The 25,716-nt window shown below is 42.3% G+C and overlaps 1 protein-coding gene across 1 annotated transcript in view; it reads left to right on the forward strand.

Annotated features, from left to right (window-relative positions):
* Positions 1–25,716, forward strand: part of MICU2 (mitochondrial calcium uptake 2) — a 143,538-nt gene that overhangs the window by 62,855 nt on the left and 54,967 nt on the right. The window contains exons 3-6 of the mRNA XM_025924896.2: positions 567–598; positions 714–789; positions 16,428–16,475; positions 18,108–18,190. Of these exons, the coding sequence (XP_025780681.1) occupies positions 567–598; positions 714–789; positions 16,428–16,475; positions 18,108–18,190 (239 nt within the window). The remainder of the gene's footprint in view (positions 1–566; positions 599–713; positions 790–16,427; positions 16,476–18,107; positions 18,191–25,716) is intronic.

A 25,716-nucleotide genomic window follows, 5' to 3' on the forward strand; every position in this document is an offset into this window, starting at 1 on the left:
ACTTGAGCTGAAATCAAGAGCCAGATGCTCAACCAACTGAGCCACATAGGGGCCCCAAGAATTTTAATTCTCTGGGATCCAATTGGAAACTGTTAAAAATAACATTACTTTAGAATGGATAGTCATGTTGGCTAGACTTTTAAATTGACTGAAGAGCTGTAAACTTTAGAGAACTTTTCAGGGTTCAAACAGGTAGCTTTCTAAAACATAAATGCGTATGTTTTTAATCAGTGAATGCCAAAAGAATTTTTAAATCATCTTTGGCAAGAATTTATTTATGATACAGACAACTAAGAGAAGTAAAAAAATGGTGATAAGATTTTACATGTCTGAAGTAGGGTGAGTGAAATTGAAAACTAGGTCTTACAAGAACCACGTATCTTTGTGTTTAGACTTGGAATTCCTCAGCTCACAACTTTGATATAAGGATATTAGCAAAATTGACAATTTTTTTTTTAACAAATATTTAGTTGTTTATTTTGTCTTTTAAATGATTTTCTTTGTTAGTGGAAGTTGAGTTTTACCAAGTAATATGGATACTAAATAATGTTTCTTTTTTGCTATAGGTAAAACTTCAGTGAAGAAGCTGACCAAAAAGGTAAGTAGTATGTGTGGGAGAAAGTTCTTTCTTTATTTCTTTTCGTTTGTTTTTTGGTGACATAGAAAATGTACTTTTATAAGGTAAACTTAAAGATTTTAATGTGTATTCAAAGGATATCGAGGATATACTGGCAGGAACCCAACCAGCTTGTCGTGGATCAACCTTTTTTAGAGACCTTGGCGATAAAGGTAATTTTGATTTGTTGTTAAATTTCTGTTTATGTGTTTGGGGTGCCTGGGTGGCTCAGTTGATTGAGTGCCTGACTTTGGCTCAAGTCATGATCTCACGGTTCATGAGTTCAAGCCCCACGTCAGGCTCTGTGGTGACAGCTCGGAGCCTGGAGCCTGCTTCAGATTCTGTGTCTCCCTCTCTCTCTCTGCCCCTTCCCTACTCATGCTCTCTCTCTCTCTCTCTCTCTCTCTCTCAAAAACAAATAAACATTAAAAAAGAAAAAGAATTATTAAAAAAATTTTCTATTTATGTGTTTGATTTAACTGGGGTATTATTAAGGAATTAAGTTGTGAGGTCTGCATACAGTAGAGAATCTACATAGAAAATGTTTTAATACCATGTTCTTTAATAGATGTTTTTAAATAATAAAATACTCATCAGGTAAGAAATAATTTTCGCAAACTCTCTGAGCAATTACAATTTTAATTAAAGTCTGGGGAGGAGGAACGGGGCCGGGTATCTGAAGTGAGAAGAGAAGGCCTCAGAGAGATCCAGCGGAATACCAACATTTAAGGCAGTGGAAGAGGAAGCAGTGCCCAAGGAAGAGACTAGGGCAGAGCGATCAAAGACGTGAAAGAGAATCAAGCTGATGTTAACACAGAAGCCAAGAGGAGAAAGTGTTAGGGGAAGAGAAAATTAAGTTCAGACCACTTGAGAGACCTGGGTGTGAACAAAAGGAATTAGAGGGCAGTAGCTGGGGACGGAGACAGACCCAGGGAATGTTGGTTCATGTTAGACCAGGAGACTTGAGCACGTTTCCTGTTGATGAGAGGGAGAGATAGGAAATGAGAGAAAGGAAGTATGAGTGGGACAGACTCCTGGAAAATGGGAGAGAAGGGATTGTCTTCAGAGCACCAATGGGAGGATCAGCATTCCACAGGGTGCACAGCTTTTCCATTGCACCAGTAAGAAAGGATGTATACAGGTGGGTGTTTCGTGCAGATTTTGCAAATTCAGTGGCAAGAACCTGAAGCAGGTTGTTTTGGATAGCTGTGATTGTTTTTATAAAGTAGGACGTGTGGAGAAAGAAGGTTCAAGGTAGCTTCTGTGATTAGGAAAGAGACCCAACCAGAGAGTCCTAGGAAACCTCAAGGGATCGAAGAAGGGACCTCGAGGGACCGACGGAAGATAGCGTCGGTCATGAAAGAATAGTCAGCAGTCAGTGCAGTGATGGGACGATTCTCCTGCCGGCTACAGGTGGGAGTTGAAAGGTTGGACAGCTGTATTAGAGTTAGGATTTTGCTGAGCGAATGGGTACGAGAAGGGTCACAGGCTAGGGAATTCAGGCTGTTGAGGGGAAAGAGGGTTTAAGTAGGGAGCCATGGAATCTGAGCAAGATAATGGAGAAGAAAGTCGAATTGCAAAAGAAAGGAAAGGGGAGATGAAAAGAAGAAAGTGGAACAGGGAAGTGAGATCCGCCAGTGAGGTTGAAAGCCAGCTCTAGTAGGAGTCCCAGAGCAGAGCAGAGCTGGCAGTCAACGAGTAAAGTGCTGAGGTTTACGATTTCAGAGGTGAAACGGTTCTGGGTGATTTCGGGGTTCTAGGTATAGTCCTGGAATTCGAATCTCAAGAATTAGTTCTCAAGGGGGGCGCCTGGGTGGCGCAGTCGGTTGGGCGTCCGACTTCAGCCAGGTCACGATCTCGCGGTCCGGGAGTTCGAGCCCCGCGTCAGGCTCTGGGCTGACGGCTCGGAGCCTGGAGCCTGTTTCCGATTCTGTGTCTCCCTCCCTCTCTGCCCCTCCCCCGTTCATGCTCTGTCTCTCTCTGTCCCAAAAATAAATAAACGTTGAAAAAAATTAAAAAAAAAAAAAAAAAAAAAGAATTAGTTCTCAAGGATGTGAGAGAGTGTGATCAGAGAGATGGACCATGAACCAGCTACTGAAGCCTTGGGTGACCGAGAGATGGGGAGAGGGCACTTTGGTAGATGACCGCTAAAGGAAAAACAGACAGTGGCCTAGCCGGATGACATTTGCCTCAAAGGAACAGAAATTTTTGTTAAGAGGTTAGAAGAAAAAAGGTCTGGAATCAGCAGTGAGGCGGGAAAAAATGAGTAACCTCCCTTTCAGAAGTCCTTAGCGGAGATCCAGGTTTCAGATAAGGCAAGACCACGCATACAGTGAATGAATAGGTGAAAGATGTTTACCGTGGAGAGAATTTCAGGGCGCAGTAAGAAAATTTGCGTAGGAGTAGAGGAGTGGGAGACCGGTTGAGTCCGGAGAGATGAAGCAGAGACCAGCATGCAGATGTGTAAACACAGAGGACAGGCGCCATTTCGGAGGGGTGTGAAGCTGCCGAGCGAGGGCAGTTGGAGGTCAGCCGAGAGGTAGGTGGAACCTTAATCTTAGGTACCTGTAGAGGGTGTGTTAAAGAGTTTAGACCTTATCCTGAGAACCGTGGGCTGCCCTTGAGTTTAAAGTAAGCAAGTGACAGATGAGAGCAATCACTCTGGCAGCTGGCTAGCGAATGGAGTGAGGAGGTTTTGCAATAAGGGTAAGAGGTTGTATGCTGGAGAGGAGGTAATGGAAATGGAGAGAAGAGTGTAGATTTGATAGATATTTTGGTGATATTTGGTGGTAGAGCGATGGGCCTTAATGACTGACTGGATATGAGAGGGAGCAAGGAAAAGGAAACATGTCCGATGCCCAGATTTCTGGTTTAGGCGAATGATTGCGCCATTCGCCAGGATACGTGGATCGTAGGGGAAAGAGCGAAGGGGGGGGGGGGGGCAGAGAATGAGTCCGGTTTAGGACATAAGGCGTTCAGATTTTCTTACCATCATCGAAAATGGCACTGGAAGCCACGGTGGCAGATGTGACCACGTAGGAAGCACTGAGGGGAGAAGAGGCCCAGATAGATCAGGTCAGTTTAATGAATGGGCAGAAGAGGAGGAACCCTTTAGGCGGCCTGAGAAGGGGTGGTCGGTCGGGGGCTCACCCAGGGGAGCGGCCTCGCGGTGCGGCGCCAGAAGTGCTTCCAAACAAATGCACATGCTCAGTAACAACATGAATACCGGAAACATTTACTGAAGGCTTCCTACGTATCACATCGTATGCGTAGCCCTCTACACGTATTACCGTGTTCAGTCCTCAACGTTCCTTTGAGGAAGGTTACCTTCGTTTCATACTCCCGTGTTCTAGATGAGCTAATTGAGGCGCAAAGAGGTTACGTAACCTGCCCAAAGTCCTAGACGGGGAGTAAAAGCACTTCCTAAATAGCGTTTAGCTTTACTCTCCGGTGTATTCAAGTCGAATTTCACTTCAATGAGTGTCGGTGGAATATATTTAAATACACCCATACAAGTAGGCAGAGGACCTGCGTGGTCCTTTTCACGTAAGGACCAGTCTGTGACAGGTAGAAAAAGGGTCCACCTGAAGGTGGCGGTGAATGAATAACAGATAACATTCTGTCCTGTTATCTGAGGAAGGAGTTGGAGAATTAAGCTGCACGTGTAATTTCCAAGTCAGTCGTTCGTGACCCTTTTATTGAGTGCAGAAGACTTGTGACCATTTAGCTCGAGAGATTTACGACATTCCCAAATCAACATTTGTTTTCACTTTGTTTTTGTATGTCAGCGTTGGTTTTAAAGTAAGTGTAGAATAAGTGTATCACGTAACGCTCCATAAGAAGGAAAACAAAATGTGACAAAGAGGGGGGCACATTGGCACCCTGACTGCAAGAAGGCAGCAGCAATCAAACTGCTGATTATTAGCGAGTATCGATCCTGCTCGCACGTCAGTGGGTCGGCGTCTGGTGAACCGCATAGACTTTACGTACATTTGACGAGTGCTCCTCATACGAAACATGACACCACCCCACCCAGCCCTCACCTGATTCCTTCCAGCTGGCACCACAACATCCCTATGTACTTCTGTCAAGTGGGAATTTCCTGGGAGGTAGTCTCTGGGTAGTGAATAAGGGTGTATTCTGGACTCGCAGGCTTATATTCAAATTTTTCCTGGTTTTAGGACCTCAGGTAGTTACTTAATCTCTTTCATTCTCATTTTCATCACCTTTAAAACAAGATAGTAATGCCTGCCTTCTGGGTTTGTTGAAAGGGTGTAATTAAGATGTTTGTAACATTTATAGTATCTGCTACATGGCCGTAAAAACTGACAAAGATCATGGGCTGTGTTTATAACTGATAATACTGGCAGTGTTGTGATTGCTGTATGTTTTCATAAGATTTTAATGTTAACCAGACCTTGGCCTCTTATTAGTGAATTTATAAATTAAAATAAGTAAAACCTTTAAGGTCATAGTTAATAAAGATTTTAGGAAATTGTCATTAATCTGGCACTTTAGAGTGGTTTTAGGTATAATATTTAAACCCCAAATACTGATATTTAGATCAAAGCTACGGCTTTGAGGTATCCTTTCATGACAGATACTTTCTGAATGCATTTTGAGACTTGAAGAAAAATATCATATTTACCAGTTGTGAAAACTTGAGTGATGTCTATAGATATAAACTCATTTACTTTAAATTTTTTTTAATGTTTATTTATTTTTGAGAGACAGAGCATGAGCAGGGGAAGGACAGACAGGGAGAGGGAGACACAGAATCTGAAACGGGCTCCACGCTCTGAGCTGTCGGCACAGAGCCCGACACGGGGCTTGAATCCACAAACTGTGAGATCATGACCTGAGCTGAAGTCGGACGCTCAACCGACTGAGCCACCCAGGTGCCCCCAAACTAGTTACTTTATATCTGGTTGTATTTTTCCCCTGAAGAAAGGAAGCCAGGGCAGGGGGAAGGCAAATTCCAGAAAAATTCTGACCTTATGGCAGAATATTAGTCTAAGTAGGAGGTTAATTCAGCATTCGTATAAAGCATTAATACAAATATGTAATTTTAGGAATTAAAAGTTATTCTTTTTTTTTTTTTTTTCAAAGTTTTTTATTTATTTTTGGGACAGAGAGAGACAAAGCATGAACGGGGGAGGGGCAGAGAGCGAGGGAGACACAGAATCGGAAACAGGCTCCAGGCTCTGAGCCATCAGCCCAGAGCCCGATGCGGGGCTCGAACTCACGGACTGCGAGATCGTGACCTGGCTGAAGTCGGACGCTTAACCGACTGCGCCACCCAGGCGCCCCTAAAAGTTATTCTTAAGGCGAATTCATAAAATAAAAACCGAAGACAGAAAATTTATTTTAAGAGAGGGGTGCCTGCGTGGCTCATTTGGTTAAGTGTCCAGTTCTTGATTTCGTCTCAGGTCATTATCTCAAGGTTTGTGAGTTCGATCCCAGCGTTGGGATTCTCTCTCTCTCCCTGTTTCTCTGCCCTGTGCACATGCACGCTGTCTCTCCTCTCTCTCTCAGAATAAATAAATACACTTTAAAAAATTTATCTTAAGAGAGAAGTATCTGAGAGATAAAAGATTAATCTGTAGTACTCACACGAGAGACTCATTTTCAAGGGCATCAGAAGCACACTTCACTCCCGCAGAGAAGTAACCTCCACAGGCCTCATTCCCTGCCATTAACCTGCCCCACTTTGGGGAGTGCCTTAAATGCCGCCTGCGGTTCTGGCCAGACTTCCCTCGCCCATCGGCTTCCTGCCCATTGGCCATCCTCCTCTGTTAAAGTCATCTCTGGAACCACCGGAGGTCTTGTTCTTTCTCATGTTTTCATTTTGTTACACTGTGCCGTCTCTCATATCTGTAATTAAACCACAACTTCTCTAAGAGGAAGACTCCGTGTGGTCGTTGGCCTAGCATGTTGCCTAAATGTTCTCTGGCACGTAACAGATACTCCTCTAAGATTGCATTTCAGGGGCGCCTGGGTGGCTCAGTCGGTGAAGCATCTGACTTCGGCTCAGGTCACGATCTCTCGGTTTGTGGGTTCGAGCCCCGCGTCGGGCTCAGAGCCTGGAGTCCGCTTCGGATTCTGTGTCTCCTTCCTCTCTGCCCCTCCCCCACTCACAGTGTATCTCTCTCTCCTTCAAAAATAAACATTAAAAGAAATCAAAATTGCATTCCATGCTAATTATATTTCATGCTAATTAATGTAAACATTGACATTGCTGATGACAAATTATTCTGACCTATTTGAGTGAGTCTCTGGAATATTTTTGTTACAAACCTGCTCACTTATCAGCAAAATTAAATCCACTTAGCAGTAACACTGTCATAAATTGTAGAAAGAATACATTGACTTTATCAACACCCGAATAAAAGCATGAAATTATCACCAAGTAATTTTATTTTCTTTTTCATTTAGACACTTTTTTGATGTAAAATATTTCTAAAATATCCTAGGTGAAATGTTTGCCCCCTGGTAACCAACATTTTATCGGTTTAATGACTCACAGCTATTTTATAGAATGTTTTTCCTTTTCCTGACCTAGATCTTCTCTAAATTGAAGTTATTCACTGTATTACCGTATTTTATGTGGTCTATAGTCATTTCAGAGTTCCTTACCTATAAAATGAAGTCGCTTAAAGTAAAGAAGCCTGATCTTGGCAGCCTTGTGCACAAAACAGGTTTTTTAAGTTGCACTACCTGACTATAGATTATAAGAGCATATGCCTAATATCATATTCCGTGTCCACAATCATGAAGGTAATTATTAAAACCAGTAGAATTCACAATGAAGTATATCCTGTCCTGTGCCCGGAAGAATTCTGTGGATTTTAAACCTTTTGTTCCTTTACATAAAGTAAAGGGGCTGTGCCTCCAAAGCTACCGCCTCTGTCTCCGGCAGCCGACAGGACAGCCGCGTCCTCTCCCCGTCACCGTCACCGTGTGACAGGAGCACCATTCCCTGTGACGGGAAGGGCCGCCTGCCTCCCGCATTGGTGCCGGGCCTCTTCTGTTGCCTTCCCGAGACTTCTCACCCTGCTGTTACTCCCTCCCCTGCTCCATTCTCTGTCCCGCACTCTGTCGTGCTTTCTTACATAGCGACTTCCGGACATCTCCCATCTTTGAGCAAAAGCCTCCCTCCGGTGACCCTACATCTGCCTCCTGCTTCTCCATACTTCTTGGCCCTTTTCATAGCCAAGCCCTTTGGGCTGCGTTGTGCTCACTTCCTCACCTGCCAGGCCAGGCATCCTCCTGCCCACTTGGGCCAACACCCACCCTCCGGCGACACCACTCTCGTCGGGACCATCGGTGACCTCCCTGTTACCAGACCCGGGGAAGATATTCTGCATTCTCGACGCCCAGGACCCCGGCAGTACCGATGCTGTTACCTACTCTCACCCCAGGGCTTCTAGGACCCCGTACTTTGTTGTGTTGTTTTCTTACCATCCTAGGGGTTCCCTCCTAGGAAACCTTCCGTGAAATTCGGCCATGAGCCACCTAAACTGGGGAAATCAAACAGGCCCTTCCGATGGGGGAGTCTGAATGAAGGGGCTGACCTCTCAGTCCTGAGCAAGCAGTGAGAAAGCCCATCTCACAGGAGGGGATGGAGTTTGAAGGCGAAACGTAAGGATGTCGGAAGGAAGTAGGAGGCTGTTGGGCAGATGAAGGGCAATGTCTTTGAGACCTGAAGTGTGACGCGGAGGTCGAGACTTCAAAGAGCAGTAGGCAGACACCCCTTTCCTTGGTAGAGAGAAGGTCGCGAGTGGTGGCAGTGCTTCCGTAACACGGATTATGATGCAGGCCTGGAAGCAGCCGTGAGGTTTGAAGGGAAGGTAGTGATTACGGTTTCCAAAACTGTGTTTACTTACGGTCTCAGTTCTTCAGGCAGGGAAAAAAAAATCTGTAGGTTTTCTTTATTCTCTTCTTCTTTTGGGGGGAGGGTTTTTTTTTTTTTTTAAGTTTTATTCTCTTCTTGAAATTGAGAGCACTGTTCTCCTCCAGCCTCTGCTCGCAGCATAAGATGCATGAAGCATTTTCGCATATTGGCAGATGAGGAATCGGAAAAGCATCGTCATGAGAAGTATTCTGTCAGGATTCTCTTAGAGTGTGGCCATTTCTAGAAACCGTGGTTCTGGTCTCCAGGAGAAGGACTGTGAATCTGTGTATCTTTCCAGATATATAGAGGACACTGAGGGAGGTGATCGGGAACTTCTTTATTTACTTTCAGGCACCTATATGTCTGTATGTCTCTCTCTCCATATATATATATATAAACTGTCACTCTCTCTCTCCCCAAATATATACATATGTATATATATATGTGTGTGTGTGTATATATATATATATATATATATATATATATATATATATATATAAAACTGTCAAGGGAGATAAATTCATCAGCCTACTCACACATTTTCCTGTTGGGTAGTTCTCCCTGTTCCTTACATAGCTGGAGAACTATTTATATTCCCAGAAAGAATAGGGGCATCGTACATTTCCAAGACTTCTAAAAGCATTAAAAGCCAGTATTTCTAGATGGCTGGGGAGAAGGCCCTTCGTGATGGACTGTCAGAAAAGCAAAACGGAAGTCCGTAGCAGAAAGGTTGATATTTTTCCTTTAGGTAAAGTGCACGAGGATAATCGTGTGAGAAATAGGGGAAAGGAGACAGAGAGAAAGAGAGAGAGAGAGAGCTTAGGAGGAACCAGAGGAATAAGTGACTGCAAGGATAGACAATATCGATGGCATTCATTTCAAAGTCAGCAAGAAGGAATAAATAATCTGCACTGGGCAGCCGCAGGAGGGGAATGAAACCTAACTTCCTGCCATTGACCCCGGAGCGTATGAAAGCACAGCCTTCGTTAATGAAGGACCGGTAGGGAGATCGGGACTCAGAGTCTGACTGAATGATGGCAAGAAGGGTAAGCAGCCGACAGGGAGATGCGCGGCAGCGTTGCGTGCGAAAGGGCAGAGTGAGAGCCGCGAGCTCCCCGTTCCTGCAAATGCTGGCCTCCCTTAGCGTGGGCTTTCCTGTGCCGGCCCGCGTTCCACTCTGACCGCGAGGTCAGGCCCGACCCTTCGCGTCCTCCGTCCCTCCAGCAGCACGTCTGCTGCACGACTCTGGAGCTGGCAAGAGGGCGCCCAGCCCTGGGGACGGAAGGGGTCCGGAGCCTCACCACTCCTGTGTGCCCTTGGAGCTCGTACGTTTCTTTAGTGTCTGCTGCATCTGTAAGATGAAGGCAACGGTCTCTGCTTCCACAGTTACGGTGGGAATAACGTCCGTACGGCTTCTCCACCGTGCCTTGAGGTCGAGGCCGGAAAGATCTCTTTTTTTTAGGCAAGTCCACGTGCCACGAGTTCTCTTGGATTCTTTGAAACCCCGTGATCCCAGTTCTCTTGGGACCTCTCTTTCTGTCGTCGGTTTCTCCGCCTCCTCCTGGCCACGCAACACCGGTGCTCCCTAGGATCTGTGCGCTTACGGTTCTCCTGCTCCCCTTGGTTTGGCGTCCCTGTGTGCTGCTGGGACTCTCAGATCCCAGATCCCCGGCCGTGTCCCCGTCTTCGGCCCAGGCCGCTCTCCTGAGCGCCAGACTTCTGTATCTCAGCCTGCTGCCCGATGCCTGCTCGCGCGTCTCTCAGTTCCCTGGAGCTTCCCGTATTCCAGACCCAACTCATCATCTTCCCCTAAACCCACACCTTTATTCCTAGTGTCGTTTGGTAGGACTGCTTTTCACCCACCCCGTCGAAACCCAGCAGATCTCTTGGAACCCTTTCTCTGGTTGCCGCTCCCACCCTGCAGATGGGGTCAAACACGGTCTTCCTGGCGTCGCCTGCTGGGTGTTTATCTACTTCCTCCTCCCTTCTGCAGCTAGAGAAGAAGTTACAGGAAACAGACCAAGAAAAAAATCTTGGAGAGGGTCTTAACAGCAGTTTTTTGTTTTTCTCTGAAATACACGAATTGAAATGTGCATTTTCAACTTAAAGAAAAAACACTGATACGGGGCGCCTGGGTGGCTCCGTCGGTTGAGCGTCCGACTTCGGCTCAGGTCACAATCTCACGGTTAGCGGGTTCGAGCCCCGCGTCCGGCTCTGTGCCGACAGCTCGGAGCCTGGAGCCTCCCTTGGATTCTGTGTCTCCCTCTCTCTCTCTGCCCCTCCCCCGCTCACGCTTTGTCTCACTGTTTCTCAAAAATAAATAAATGTAAAAAAAATTTTAAAAAAAACACTAATATGAATATTATAATAGAGGAGAGATTCAACAGGTACACTTTTTTCACATATGCTTTGTTGATTTTTTTTATTTCTTTATTGATATTAATGAAGTCACTTGAAAAGAATGTAAAATTTAGCTACACTGAGAACAATTTAAAAAAAATTTTTTTTTCAACGTTTATTTATTTTGGGGACAGAGAGAGACACAGCATGAACGGGGGAGGGGCAGAGAGAGAGGAAGACACAGAATCGGAAACAGGCTCCAGGCTCTGAGCCGTCAGCCCAGAGCCTGACACGGGGCTCGAACTCACGGATCGCGAGATCGTGACCTGGCTGAAGTCGGACGCTTAACCGACTGCGCCACCCAGGCGCCCCGAGAACAATTTTAAATATTCCATTTTACCACATAAAATACATATCAAAAATTACACCATATGATAACTAGCAAAAAATAGTATACCTTTGAAATCAGAAAATAACTTATCCACCATTCATTACTATAAAGAAAAGTACGAGTTATCGTGCTTTTTTTTGCAAGTTCCAAAAAGGTTTTATTACCTCTAGAGAGGAGAGGTTCAGTCCTTGGCTGCCGCTTCCCTCATGTCTTCCTCTCGGCACAGACGTGTGTCCCCACCCTGTTCTTGGTGAACTTGAGGACGCACTTGTCCTCGGAGACCTGGAGCAGCCCCCACCGCTCGATGGACAAAGCTGCACACCTCTCACATCACGTCCTGCGCGAGCCTGGTGTGCTTGCTGAGGCGCCCGTGGCCGCGGCTGTGCCTCAACTTGCTCCCGTCCTTAGTCACCTTGTGGCCCTCGTTGAGGCCCAAGGCCAAAGGGCAGTGCACAGCCACGGCTGCTACTCCTCAGGGACTCCCGCAGCGTGCGGCTCGTATGCTTTCTTGTAAACTGAGCAGAATTCTGGGGGCGCCTGGGTGGCTCAGTCGGTAAGCATCCGACTTCAGCTCAGGTCATGATCTCGCAGCTTGTGGGTTCGAGCCCCGTGTCGGGCTCTGTGCTGACATCTCGGAGCCTGGAGCCTGGTTTGGATTCTGACTCCCTCTCTCTGCGCCTCCCCCACTCGCACTTTGTCTCTCTCTCTCTCTCTCTCTCTCCTTCAAAAATTAATATAGGGGCGCCTGGGTGGCTCAGTTGGATAAGCGTCCGACTTCGGCTCGGGTCATGATCTCGCAGCTTGTGGGTTCGAGCCCCGCGTCAGGCTCTGTGCTGACAGCTCGGAGCCTGGAGCCTGCTTCGGATTCTGGGTCTCCCTCTGTCTCTCTCTCTCTCAAGGGTAAATAAACATTTAAATAAATAAGTAAATATTAATTTTTTTTTAAACTGAGCAAAATTCTCGATATAATACAGTCCTTAAAGATGTACTGAATATAAATTAAATACATTGTAAGGTATATAAACATGTTCTTATGATAGATGTATTAATCTCGCTTTGGGAAACAGAGTTCTCAAAATTGCATTCAGTAGCAAGTCATTTTTTAGAATGGTTCCAAATTTAAAATATTTTTAGAGAAGCATAGTCATTAACAGAATTTAATCCTCTCTTCTTGTGGCCCTTCCTTAAGGATTCATTAACAAATTTTTAAATATAGTTATTTAAAATACTTTCCTATTTGGCATGTACTTTTAAAACATTGCCATTTACTTTACAATTAAATGTAAGAGATATGTATTGTTTTTCCTGTATTCCAAAGTGTCAGTTTCCTTTAAAAGCGTTTTCAGAGGGCAGATATTGAGAATGCTATTGTAGAATTATATTTTTTTTTATTTTAATTGTAGAACTATATTGTTTATGATGTACTTGAGAGTGTAGGTGCTGTTTTATACTGTCTCAACTCTGTTTATTCAAGCTTTTTATTCAAGTCAGCATGTCAAAGAAAGACACTGGAATTTTCTTTCTCACAAAGTCCCCATTTAGAGGACGTGTACCTGTGTGGAAAGAAGAGAAGAGTGAGGCCTCCTCTTGGCACTAAGCCCACGTCAGTCTAGCATTTTGGCCATTTTTTCACATTATCATAGTCCTTTGAAAATTGGAGGGGGAAAAAAAGCCACTCTCCACTTTACTGAGGCTGCCAAGGGATGAAATACTTTGATCCTTCAACTGACACCAGAGCACTTCTCTCGGGTACAAGATATGACAAAACACATTTCTTTCTCTCTCCATATAAACACTGAACGTTTTTAAGGAAAAATATCTGAAAACTCACTGTGAGCTTTTTTATTAAAAAGAAGTACACTGGCTCCAAAATAAAAACAATCAAAAAGTTGGTAATGCACAAAAATATAAGTCATTAAAAATATTACTTTAATATTATCATTTAAATTTAAAATATATGCCTGAAGTTACTTGTAGCTAAACCATTGAATTACCTGGATAGAAAGTCCTTACCTGCCTTGCTCTGAACTTGGGCCCCAAGTCTGTGCGCCATCTGATTGGGAGCCGTTAGGATCACTGCCATCACCCTCTGCGGGAGTTCATTCCTGTGTCTAGGCTACCATAGGCCTTAGTTCCCATTGCTTCTTCCACATGGATGTTATTTCGGACCATCACTGACTTTTTAATTTTCATATTTAGTTTTCATATTCAGCCTTATCTGTCATCCCACCCCACTTAATTAAATTTTCATCCATCCTTTGAAGACCATTTTTAGAATTACTTCCTCTGTGACATCTCTGATCACCTCTGACAGTTCTGCAAATGATTTCACATACTTCCAAAGTCGGTAACTTTTACTGTCACGGTCTCTTAGTAGTATATAGCATTTTTATAAACATTTTTATTCCGGCCTCCTTGATGGAAGTATACAGTACCATCTATTACAAATTCTTGCCAAAAATCCAACTTGAATCTCAGCACACTTCTGGATCCAAGGACTAGTGTGTAGAAAATATAGAAGTTAGAGGAACATTTGAAATGACACCAAGAAGATGCAGTCAGCAAAATTCTAGACGATAAGAAACTTTACAGGACTGACGACCAGGCATCTTTAACAACTAAGTTGAAAGAGAGGGGGTAAAGACACGGGAGAATCTATAGATTTTTTTTTTTAAAGAGATTTATAGCACAGGGAACAAAAGAAAAATGTTAAACTTTTGTGAATCAAAGTACACAGAAAAGAGAGTGAAAAGACAACCCACAGAATGGGAGAAAATATTTGCAAATCATATATAGGGGTTAAAATCCAGTATATATAAAGAACTCCTGTAACTCAACGACAACAAAAAAAACCAAAGAACCCAATTGAAAGGGAAAGACTGGAATAGACATTTCTTTGAAGAAGATACATGATTGACTAATTCCCACATGAAAAGATGCTCCACATCACCAACCATTAGGGAAATGCACATCAAAACCATAATGAGACAGCACATCATAAATACCATTATTATCAAGAAAAAAATTAACAAGTGTTGGCAAGGATGTGGAGAAATGATAACCTCTCTGCACTGTTGGTGGGAATGGAAAATGGTGCCACCACTTTTGAAAAAAGCATGGGTGTTCCTCAAATTAAACATAGAGAATGACCATATGATCCAACCATTCCCCTCTGGGTACGTACCCAAAAGAATTAAAAGCAGAGATTCAAACAGATATTTGTACACCAATGTTTGTAGCAGCATTAATCACAATAGCCAAAGAGTGGAAACAACCCAGATGTCCATCAACAGATGGATAAACAAAATGTGGCCTATGCATATAGTGGAGTATTATTCAACCTTAAACAGGAATGGAATTCTGACACGTGCTACCATGTGGATGAAGCTTGAAGACATGATGCTAAGTGAGCCAGGCACAAAAGGACAAATATTGTATGATTCCATCTATATGAGGTCCCTAGAGTAGGCGAATTCATAGAGACAGCAAATAGGGTAGAGATAATAGGGGCTGGAGGCAGAATGAATGGAGTTAGTGTTTCATGGGTATGGGGTTTCAGTTTGTGGTGATAAAAAAAGTTTTGATAATCATTGCAAAACAGTGTGAATTTACTTAATGCCACTACCCTGTACATTTAAAAATGGCTAAAATGGCAAATTCTGTTATGGGTATTTTGCCACAATAAAAAAAAAAAAAAAAAGTGACCTGAGTCCTGTTGACCAAGTACAATGCAAGGACCTTCCTTGAATCCTGATTTGAGAACACTTGAAGAATTATTTTCCTGATACAGGGACGTTTGTAAAAGTGGTATGAATCTGATGATATTGAGGGATTATTGGTAATTATTTGGAGGGAGGGAGCCGTGCTTCTAGAGATACAGCTTGGATTTTCTACTATGAAATAATATATGAGATTTGTTTCAAAATAATCCAGTGGGAAGTGGGAGAAAGGAATGGAAAGAGGTATAGATAAACCAAGATCTGTCATGAGTTGATAATTACTGAAGCTGATATATGTGTAATACAGTTATTCATTATATTCTCTCTACTTTTGTGTGTGATTGAAGTTTTCCATGATAAAGTTTTTTTTAATTGTGTATTTCGCTATTATATCAAATTTATGATCCGGAAGGAAAATTTTTTTGGCTTATCAGGAGGCCATGATTTACAAGATACATTTTCTGTATCTATTGCTCTTCTTTTCACTGCAGGCACATAAAACCAGACACTATCTATTTGAGCAAGAAAGGACAGACGTGGAGCTAGTGGCCAGACACAGAGCTAGCTTCAAGTTCAACTTAATCCAGGGCTCAGACATCACCAGCATCCATCTTTCATACCTGCCAATTAGGATTGGCTGCATTCTCAGGCCCTAAACACCGGCTGTCTGGCAGTTCCAGGCCCTCTTGCCACTGCCTCACATTCCTAAGTGAAACATTCTCACATCATCAAAGCCCAGGAGGGCTGGCGGAGGGGAAAAAATGAAGTGAAGGATTCAGCATTCTCATCAGAAATGCCACTCTGAGTGACCCAGCCTAGGTCAAGGCCCATCGCGAGTCCCTGCAGCCAGACATGTGCAGCCTGCTCCTTAGCTTGGCTCGGCTTCTTGCCCATCTCTGCGCCGATTCTGTGAGAGGACAGTGATTGGCTGAGCCAGTCGGCATCCACCTTGAGGGGTGAGAATGGGTCGTCCTACGCCTGGCCTGCATGTTGAGAATGGAGAAGGAACGGTTTCCCGAAGGAAGATCAAGTTACTGCTGCAAAGATTTAATTTTCTTATTTTAAATAATATAGTTTGGCCTTTGGTATATCAAGATCTCCATTACTCTCCCGAATTTTCAAATTTACTTCACTTGAGATATTGTGAATGGTGAAATTTGAGTGCGAATCGCATAAAGTGCCATGGAAATCAAACCTGTAGTGGATGCCTATTATTTGCTAGCCAACATCCATCCCTCCTTTTACTGGTAATCGTAACCTGATGAAAAAACACAGTATCTTTTCTTAAGTATTAGTACTGTACTTAACTCTCTATTGTAGATGTTTTCCACTGTATCAAAGAGAGGTAAATTAAAGTAAAAATGTGTGTGTTTTTAATTCAGTGAGGTTTCCATATAGTACCTATATGTGATTACTTCTAAACCATCTAAAACTTATTTCCTGATGTTTTTATTTTCTCTCTTTCAGGACTGATATCATATACCGAGTATCTTTTCTTGCTTACCATCCTCACTAGTAAGTATCCCACAGTTTGTCTCTGTGATCATGTGGAATTCTCTCTTCTTGCCAAACAGTGTTTTGGAAGTTTGGCATTTATGTCTTTTTTCATTGCTATCTTAGTTTCTGTGTCAACAAAATGATACTGTTGGATTAGATTATCCCTTCTACCTCCCTTGTACTATGGCTCCCCATAACTTTGTCTCCTTAAAAGACTTGTTGAACAGAAGAATGAGACTTGACCTTCGCATATTTAAAACCCCTCATTAGATACTCTTCAAACTTCCTGATCAGTACTCTTCAGACTGGTCATGAAAATCGAGGAATGAGTGAGAAACTTTCACAACTTGGAGCAGAGTAAGGAGACATAACAACTAAATGCAACATGATTTCTTTCAATTTTTTTTTAATGTTTATTTATTTTTGAGAGAGAGAGAGAGAGAGAGAACAGGGGAGGGGCAGAGAGAGAGAGAGGAAGAAACAGAATCTGAAGCAGGCTCCACGCTCCTAGCTGTCAGCACAGAGCTGGACTCATGAGCTCAAACTCAGGAGCCGTGAGATCATGACCTGAGCCGAAGTCAGACACTTAACCAGCTGAGCCACCCAAGTGCCCCCAACGTGACTTCTTATGTATGATCCTAAAATAGAAAAATAGCATTGATGGAAAAACATGAAATCCAAATGAAGTCTGTAGTTCAGTTGAAAATACTACTACCAGTGTTAATTTCTTAGTTTTGACAACGATACTGTGGTTATATAAGATGTTGAAAATAGAGGACGCTGGGTGAAGAGTATGACAACTCACTATGCTATCTTTACAACATTTCTTAGGGCTAAAATTATTTAAAAATAAAGTTTGTTTTTTTTCCTATTTATTTATTTTTGAGAGAGAGAGAGAGCAAGCAGGGGAGGGGCAGAGAGAGAGGCAGACACAGAATCCGAAGCCGGTTCCAGGCCCTGAGCTGTCAGCACAGAACCCGACGGGGGGCTCGAACCCACCAGCAGGGAGATCATCACTTGAGCTGAAGTCAGAGACCTAGCCAGCTGAGCCACCCAGGCGCCCCTCGAAATAAAAAGCTTTTTAAAAACCCTACTCTGAGAGGGGCGACGGTTGGTTAAGCGTCTGAGTCTTGATATTGGCTCCGGCCGAGGTCTGGCAGTCATGAGATCGAGCCTCGTGTCGGGCTCCACACGGAACATGGAGCCTGCTTGGGATTCTTTCTGTCACTCTGTCTCTGCCCCTCCCCTGCTCACTCGCTCTCGCCCTCTCGCTCTCAAAATAAACAAATAAACCTAAAAAACAACAGCCCTACTCCGAGGAAAGGAAATCGAGAGTAATAATCTGTACGAAAATAGCCGAGCTATCATGAGAATAGAGGAAACCCCTGGTAGGGTTAAAGACATAAATTAAGTTCTCAAATGGATTTTGCCTTGAGAAGCAGAGCATTTAGCAGCAGAACAGCACGTCTTTGGAAATAGATCAGCCTCTGAAAATTGTTATAAGAAGAGGTCGTTTTTTCTCTGTTGAGGCACTTGCATAATAGTTCCTGGAAGCTTTTTTTTTTTCAAATTCGAAGACCTATGGATCACCAAATATAATTTGCATTTCACCAACATTTAAGTAACTGTTCGCTTTTCACTTAATTACAGAACCCCATACTGGGTTTCATGTTGCTTTTAAAATGCTGGATGCAGATGGTAATGAGATGGTTGAGAAAAAGGAATTTTTTAAGGTAAGTAGATGCTACTTATTTTTGGCTTATCATAAAACACTTGGGTGTTTGTGTGATTTTACATTTCCATAAAAATAGAAATTATATCCACTGCTTACATATGAAATGTCAAGAAATCATTTGTACATTTGGAAGTGTTAAATTTTCCGTAGTGCAGCCTTGAGGGAAACTGTTGAGGAACAGAGTATAGGATGCCTGTGGGAGAAATGGACTTAAGCATCTACGTTTTGTAGGGTTCTGTTTTATGATAATGATAACGCTAACATATATAATGTATAAAACGATAATAGAAATGATAGAAAAATGAAAAAGCTACAATAGGTATAAATGGGTGCAGGTTTTCCAGGAATTTGCTAAGGCTAATATTTGAAAGGCTGGAAATATGTTTAGGTGAAAATATGTTTCCAAGACAACTCTAGGACATGTGACCAGTAAATTTTACTTCATTCCAAGAATGTTGATGGTAGTATTAAAAAAAACCTCACTGTGCATAAACTGTTGAGTATGTGACAGAGTTAAATGTTGTTATTTTTTTTTTTTTTCTTAAATTTTTTTAACGTTTACTTATTTTTGAGACAGAGAATGAATGGGGGAGGGTCAGAGAGAGGGAGACACAGAATCTGAAACAGGCTCCAGGCTCTGAGCGGTCAGCACAGAGCCCGACGCGGGGCTCGAACTCACAGAGTGTGAGATCGTGACCTGAGCCAAAGTCGGCCGCTTAACCGACTGAGCCACCCAGGCGCCCCAAATGTTGTTATTTTTTTAAACTGTTTTAACATTTATTATTGAGAGAAGGAGAGAGACAGAGCATGAGCATGGGAGGGGCAGAGAGAGGGGGAGACACAGAGTCAGAAGCAGGCTCCAGGCTCTGAGCTGTCAGCACGGAGCCCGACACGGGCCTCAAACCCACGAACCGTGAGATCGTGACCTGAGCCGAAGTCGGAAGCTTTACCTACTGAGCCACCCAGGCGCCCCGAGTTAAATGTTTTTTATCTATTAGAGTGTTTTGTGGAGAAAAAAACACAACATAGTAAATAGATAACACAGTGCTTTGTACATACTGACTTCTTTGAACTATGATTGGTAATGCATACATACATAAATGACTATGACTTTTTTTTTAAAAAAGCCTTTAAGACCTGAAGCAAATGGACTCTTTTACATGTAGGAATGTAAAAGAAACACACATTTGGAAAACAAAATTGGCAGTTTCTTAACTCTACTTGGCAATTCTACTCCCATGTATTTAGTCAAAGGAAGAAAACATGTTCACCCAAAGACCTGTGTATGAATGTTCGTAACAGCTTTATTCATAATAGCCCCAAACTGGAAACAGAACCTAAGTGTTCGTCAAGTGACTAGATAAACAAATTGTATTCATACAATAAAATACTACTCAGCGATATAAAGGAAAAGTTACTGATAAACACAACAACATGGATGAATCAAGGTGCAACAGACAGTACACAGAGCGGGTGATTCCTCGGATACGAAACTCTAAAAAAGGAGCGTATCTACACTAACAGAAAGCGGACCACTGGCAGCCTGGGGCTGAGAGGGAGTGAGGAGTTGACTGCAGTTTCCATGAGGGAGCCTCCTGAAGCGCTAGAAATATTTCAGATCTTGGGGAGGATGGTAGTGACATGGGCATGTAAATGTGTCAAAACCCATCGAACTGTATGTGTTTTATTATCATACAAACTATATGTCAGTAACCCCTTTGACAAGGTTCCATACCACAGGCTTTGCAAATTTAATTACTAAGATATTTGGTTCTCTGTATAAGAAACTGTCTCAAAGACTAGAAGCGAAGGACATAGCAAAAGTTCTAATCAGAGAATAAACATAAAACAGAAAATAGGCTCGTAAGTATTTAACATATGTGGAAATCCGGAAGAGGATATAAAGAGTGCATGAATGTTAGCATACGGGGGAGACTAAGGTCAGCGACATGAACATCTGTGTGAGTAAACAGGTGAAATTCTCAGTGTTGGAAAGTGTAGCACAACCCATCTTACCCAGTGTGGCCGCCATCGGTAATTGTTCCACTGCCTTAAAAAGTGTGTCCGAGTGGGGAATCATTTTGAAAGATAAAGATACTTACGTAACAGACTTTTTAATTAAGTAAATACACATCCTTTTTTTTTTTTTTTTAACATTTTTCTTTATGTCTTTTTGTATCCATTTCGGAACCAAGGCCTTTTTTTAGAGTGGAGCCACTGGTTGGATTCTTGCTACACAGTCTCATCATTTATCACCTGCAGTTTCCACTTTGTTTTCTTTAAAGGGCAGAAAAAATGTGAAGACAGGTATGAAGCACTCAATGTAGAATCCTTCAAGATTTGGTGATTTTCCCCACTCTTTACAGACATACCCTAGCTAATCAGAAGCAACTTTTTTTTAGTAGTGTCCCTTTATAGCACAGCTCTGAAGTATTCCTCTCACTTTTTTATTGCAGCAACTCTTTTCCGACTCCTTTTTCATTGATACAGCATTTGCATTATTGCAAGTGACTTCACGCACACCCCTTTGTGCATGTAGTCAAGGCCCATGAACTCAATTAAACAAGCTAGCCACCAGGACAGGAATCGATGCAGGCTGTCCCCTCGCGGCTTCCTTGACATGGCGTTTTCTGAGGGGCCTGGCGGCTCCCGGTGACAGTGGCCCACTCATTTCAGGGTGTTGCCGAACATAAGACACTAAATGTTACGCTTTTATATTTGGAGTTTATATCGCTTTCAAAAACAAAAAGAAAACTCACATAAACCGTCTTCTGTGCTTGGTGCATCCATTTCAGGCTCTTCTGGTTTCTTTCACCAAATTCAGGTGTCTTTGAACCTACATTCTCACCTCAGGCAAAAAAAGGAGACCAATGTCCTAGTGTCCCCAAGTAGTTAACTTCTGCCTTCAGCTTCCTGGTGTTTCCAGAAAACCACATCACTTCACAGAAGTATTGAATTAAATAATTACGGTAACAAGTGCAATGAACGTCATTGGTTTGGAAACACACAGAAATTAGAGCAGATACTGAGCTCAGCTGCTGAGAGCAGGAGTATGCAAGCGAGCTTGAGACTGGCCAGGAGCTCGCTGGGAATATCCATCCCGGGGTTCTGCAGGGGCAGTAGGGAGCCTTGATTAATCTGCATTGCTTAAGTTTTTGGTTTTTTGTTTGTTTGGTTGGTTGGTTTTTTTGCTACGTTTTATTTGAGGAAACAGAACCCAGTATACAACTATAGGAATTAAATTCTGGAATATCTAGGAAGGAATGGACTCAGCATAACTACCCTCAATACCCCCAATATTTCAGACCAGTATGTTGGCATATAGTTCTTGAAGTGTGCTAAAACACACAGAAAACACACCGTCACACTAGAACAGATAACTTTGGATTGTTGTGTGGTTAGGTGTACTTTACAAAACACACAGAAACGTTTCAAAACAGGAACAACTGAAATAATGGGAGGTAAGAGGCTGCTTTATGAGGACCCATCTTAAAAGTAGGTGTGTGTCATGGAAAGACGAAATGTATGATCTTCTATGTAGAATCCAGCAAAAAATCAAACTCCTAGAAAGAGATCAGATTTGTGGTTACCAGAGGCGAGGTTGGGAATTGAAGGAAAGTGGTCAAAAGGTACAAACTTGGAGCTAGAAGATGAGTCAGTGCTGGGGGTGTTAACGTGCATCACGACAGCCATAGGGTTTACATAGGAAAGTGGTTAAGAGAGTGAATCCTCGGAGCTACCATAACAAGGAGAAAAGATTTTTTTTTTTGCCTTTTTTTTTTTTTTTGCATGTGTATGAGATGATGGATGTTAACTTACTGCAGTAATCATTTCAGAACTTCTCTAAGTCAAATCATTGTACACAGGGAGGTATGTCGATTATATCTCAGTACAACTGGAAAAAGATAAGACTCATGGAGGTCTCCTTCTCTCTCTGCCCCTCCCCTGCTGGTGCTCTGTCTCTCTCTCTCTCTCAAAAATAAATAATAAAAAAAACTTTTTTTAATTAAAAAAGGCATCGCTAGTTTCCTATCACTGGTGTCAGTGAGATCTTTATGTCAGTTCTAGTCATCTAGTTTTTCTTCCAATCTCCATGTACCGGGAAGACAGGCAACAAAGCTTGTTAAAATTAGGTATAAAATACAGACTCTGTTACTTGCACTCTCCAGTAAAGTGGCCCATAGCCATATGTAGCTTTTGGGCCCTTGAAATTTGGCTTGTGGCCAAAAAAAACTTAAGTTTTTACATTTTAATTAATGTAAAATCTAAATTTAAAACCTGATATTCCCTTTAGGTATTCAGAAATTTTTACATGTGTTTGAAGCTACCTGGGTATAGGGAGCCCCTTTTAAATTGTAAATCTTATGAAATCTGAACGCAGATCAAGTATTTCCAATGAAATGTAAATCTGAATTGATTGTTCTGTAAATGTAAAATCCACAGTGGATTTTGAAGAAAAGAGAAAGGAACGTAAAACATCTGAATTTTTATATCAAATACATGATGAAGTGTGATGGGATATTAATTCATTTTCATGTGTCTTTTTTTGTTGTTTTTATTTTTTTGAATGTGGCTACTCAAAAATTTTAAATTACTTACGTAACTCCTTTATATTTCGATTGGACAGCACTGCTTTCGAATATACAAGACTATAAATTCTGAGAAAGTTTCGTACATATTTTATCATATGCCCTTAAAACAATTGTTTCAAATGCTGAAAAAGATTTTTCTTACGCATGGGTTTGCATCTTACATAAGAAAGCTGGAGGATTCCAGAGGACTGAAGTTGCCTAAGTATACTTCCAGATAAGTGAAGTTTCACTTACTGTTCAGAAAAACAGGTAGTAATCTTCCAGAATTCAACTTCTTAAAGTGGCAGAAGTTAAAAGTAACAGAAAGTTATGGAGAAAACTATACTATGTAACTGCTTAAAGAATATTGGCAATGTTTCACATATTCAAAACATGTGGTTTGAAAAAGATAGAAATTGTGTCATTCTGACATCATTGTAAGCAAGTGTTAGCAAATTTGCTTGTTAGCCACGAATCAGTATGGATAAAGTTTATCATTATAGAGCAACTGGATTAGGAAGGCAGCATGGAATTCTACAGAGAAGTTGAGGGTAGTTTAAATGGACAAAATGGGGGGAAAATAAATAAAATAAAATAAATAAAATAAAATAAAATAAATAAAATAAAACAAAATAAAATAATAAAATAAAATAAAATATAAAATATGGATTTCTAGGTATCATGGCTCCTACTCAGGATCTCAGATGAAAAACTACTCACAAAGCAAGCAGGAAAGGAAATACTAGATAGTCATCATAAATTTATCTTTAAATTCAATTTCATTCAGCATAGGAAAACAGAAATAAGCATATTGCTCTATTTAGCACCAACAGTCATTAAATGACCGTCATTACCGGTCCCTCGGGGAAAGAAACTTTATAAAATACAGACCGCTGTAAAAGCATTGTTGCTGTCCCTGTGTGGCCGACATGTGAAGAGACACCTCGGAGGCGGAGTCCCCAACGTGAACTGCACTTCACCACCGGGAGCAACCAGTGGATGGCTGTCAGAGACAATTGTGCTTCAGTTCTCAAGAATTATCTCGGTCCACAGTGTGAAAGCTGAACTAGAAGGGAAGAGACTGGAGATAGGTGGCTTGTTACACTGTTACAGTAGTCCAGTCTACAGCTGCGAATCAAAGTGGGAAATACGGTCAAGACGTGCTGTGGAATAGGCTCTGAGGAACCCGGTTTCCAGCTGGATCGAAGAGGCGAGGGGAGAGGAGACAGGAGTGGTCACTCCTTTTTCCAGCCAGCCCAGCTAGGAATTATGGTAGCACTAACTGATCTAAGAGGACAGAAGACTAGCTCCTACTGAGGATTGGTTATGTTCCACATACATGTTGCATGGTTGCATCTTTGCAGCAACCTGCAAGGTAAGTAGTAGTATCCCCATTTTAAATATAAAATCGATATACAGTCAATATAGCAGCCATGATTTGACTCCAAGTCAGTCCATCCAGTTCTACAGCCCTGCTCTTTCCTTAATGTTAGCCGGCCTCATTTGAAGGAGAATGCAGAGGAGGACTGGGTTGAAAAAGATCTTAACTCTGAGCTTGGAAATGTTGACCTTTATAAACTATTGGGACATCTCTGTAGAGATAGATATGAGTAGCAAGCAACTGTCTGGCGATAAGAAGGTAGCCGGGATTAGGAAGCATCCTGATACAGGTGATAATTAAGTCATGAGAGTATGTGACCTAAAGGGGAGAATGTAGAGTGAAGAAGGATAAGATCAGAGTTTTGGAAAACAGTTGCATTTAAGAGGTTAAGCTGAAACTGAGAAGCCAAGAACGAAATTGAGAAGGAGCCGAGTACAAGAGAAGTAAGAAAAAGCCCAGAAAGTGCAGGATAATGGAGTCCAGGGAAGAAACGAGCAACAATGAAGTAATGTTTAACATCAAACTTTTTAAAAGTGGTCAAGTTGGATAGCGACAGAGTAGAGGACTCCCTAAATTTTGTAGGTCTTTGGGAGCCACTACAGAAGCAGTTTGAAAATAGTGGTAGGGACCAATGCCATAGAGCAAAAGACTAACGAGGAGTGGATAGGAAATGCAAAATCGATTGGAGGAGTTAGGATGGCAGAGTCGTAGGGGGACCCTGGGCTTCCTTCAAACACAGCTAAATCAACATCAAGTCATTTTGAGCACTAGGAAATCAGTGTGAGAATTAAGAGAACAATCTGCATAATTTGAGGGAGAGAACCTGGCAGGCTTATTTTAACAAAGAAATCAAAGCACACCTAGTTAAAAGTCCAAACACTGCCCACTGCAAGCAAGGAGGAGCTCTGCAGAGGACTGACCCTGGGGAAGGAGCAGCCAAATCACAGTAGCAAAGTGTAGACCACATACACCATGAATACTTTCCGAGGCACCAGGCCCTGGACAGTGTATGACCCCTTCTTAAGATACCAAGACTCTCAGGAGCAGGAAGCATAACAAGCTTTCGTAACACACAAAGACCGAAACCTAGAGAAAATGACAAGGTGGAGGAACCCCCCACCCCACAGAGAAAGATCAAGAAGAAACCACAGCCAGGGATTTGCTCAAAACAGATATAAGCAATACATCTGAACAAGAATTCAGAACAATAGGCTTGAAAAAAGCCTAGAAGACACCAGAGAAAGCCTTGCTGCAGAGATAAAAGACCTAAAAACTAGTCAGGCCAAAATAAAAAATGCTATAACTGAGTTGCAAAACCAACAGGATGGAATCACAATGAAGGTGCAAGAAGCAAAGGAACAACTGGGTGACATAGAAGATAAAAGTATGGAAAATAATGAAGCTGAAAAGCAGAGGGGAAGAAAAGTATTAGATCGTGAATATATACCTAGGGAACTCAGCAGTTCCACGAAGTGCAATAATATTCATACCTTAGCAGTCCCAGAAGAAGAGCAGGGAGAAAGGGGGAGAGGGTTTATTTGCACAAATTACAACTGAGAACTTCCCTAGTCT

The sequence above is a fragment of the Puma concolor genome, chromosome A1 (assembly GCF_028749965.1).
Source record: "Puma concolor isolate L17-30 chromosome A1, mPumCon1.1.hap2, whole genome shotgun sequence".
Classification (NCBI taxonomy): Eukaryota; Metazoa; Chordata; class Mammalia; order Carnivora; family Felidae; genus Puma; species Puma concolor.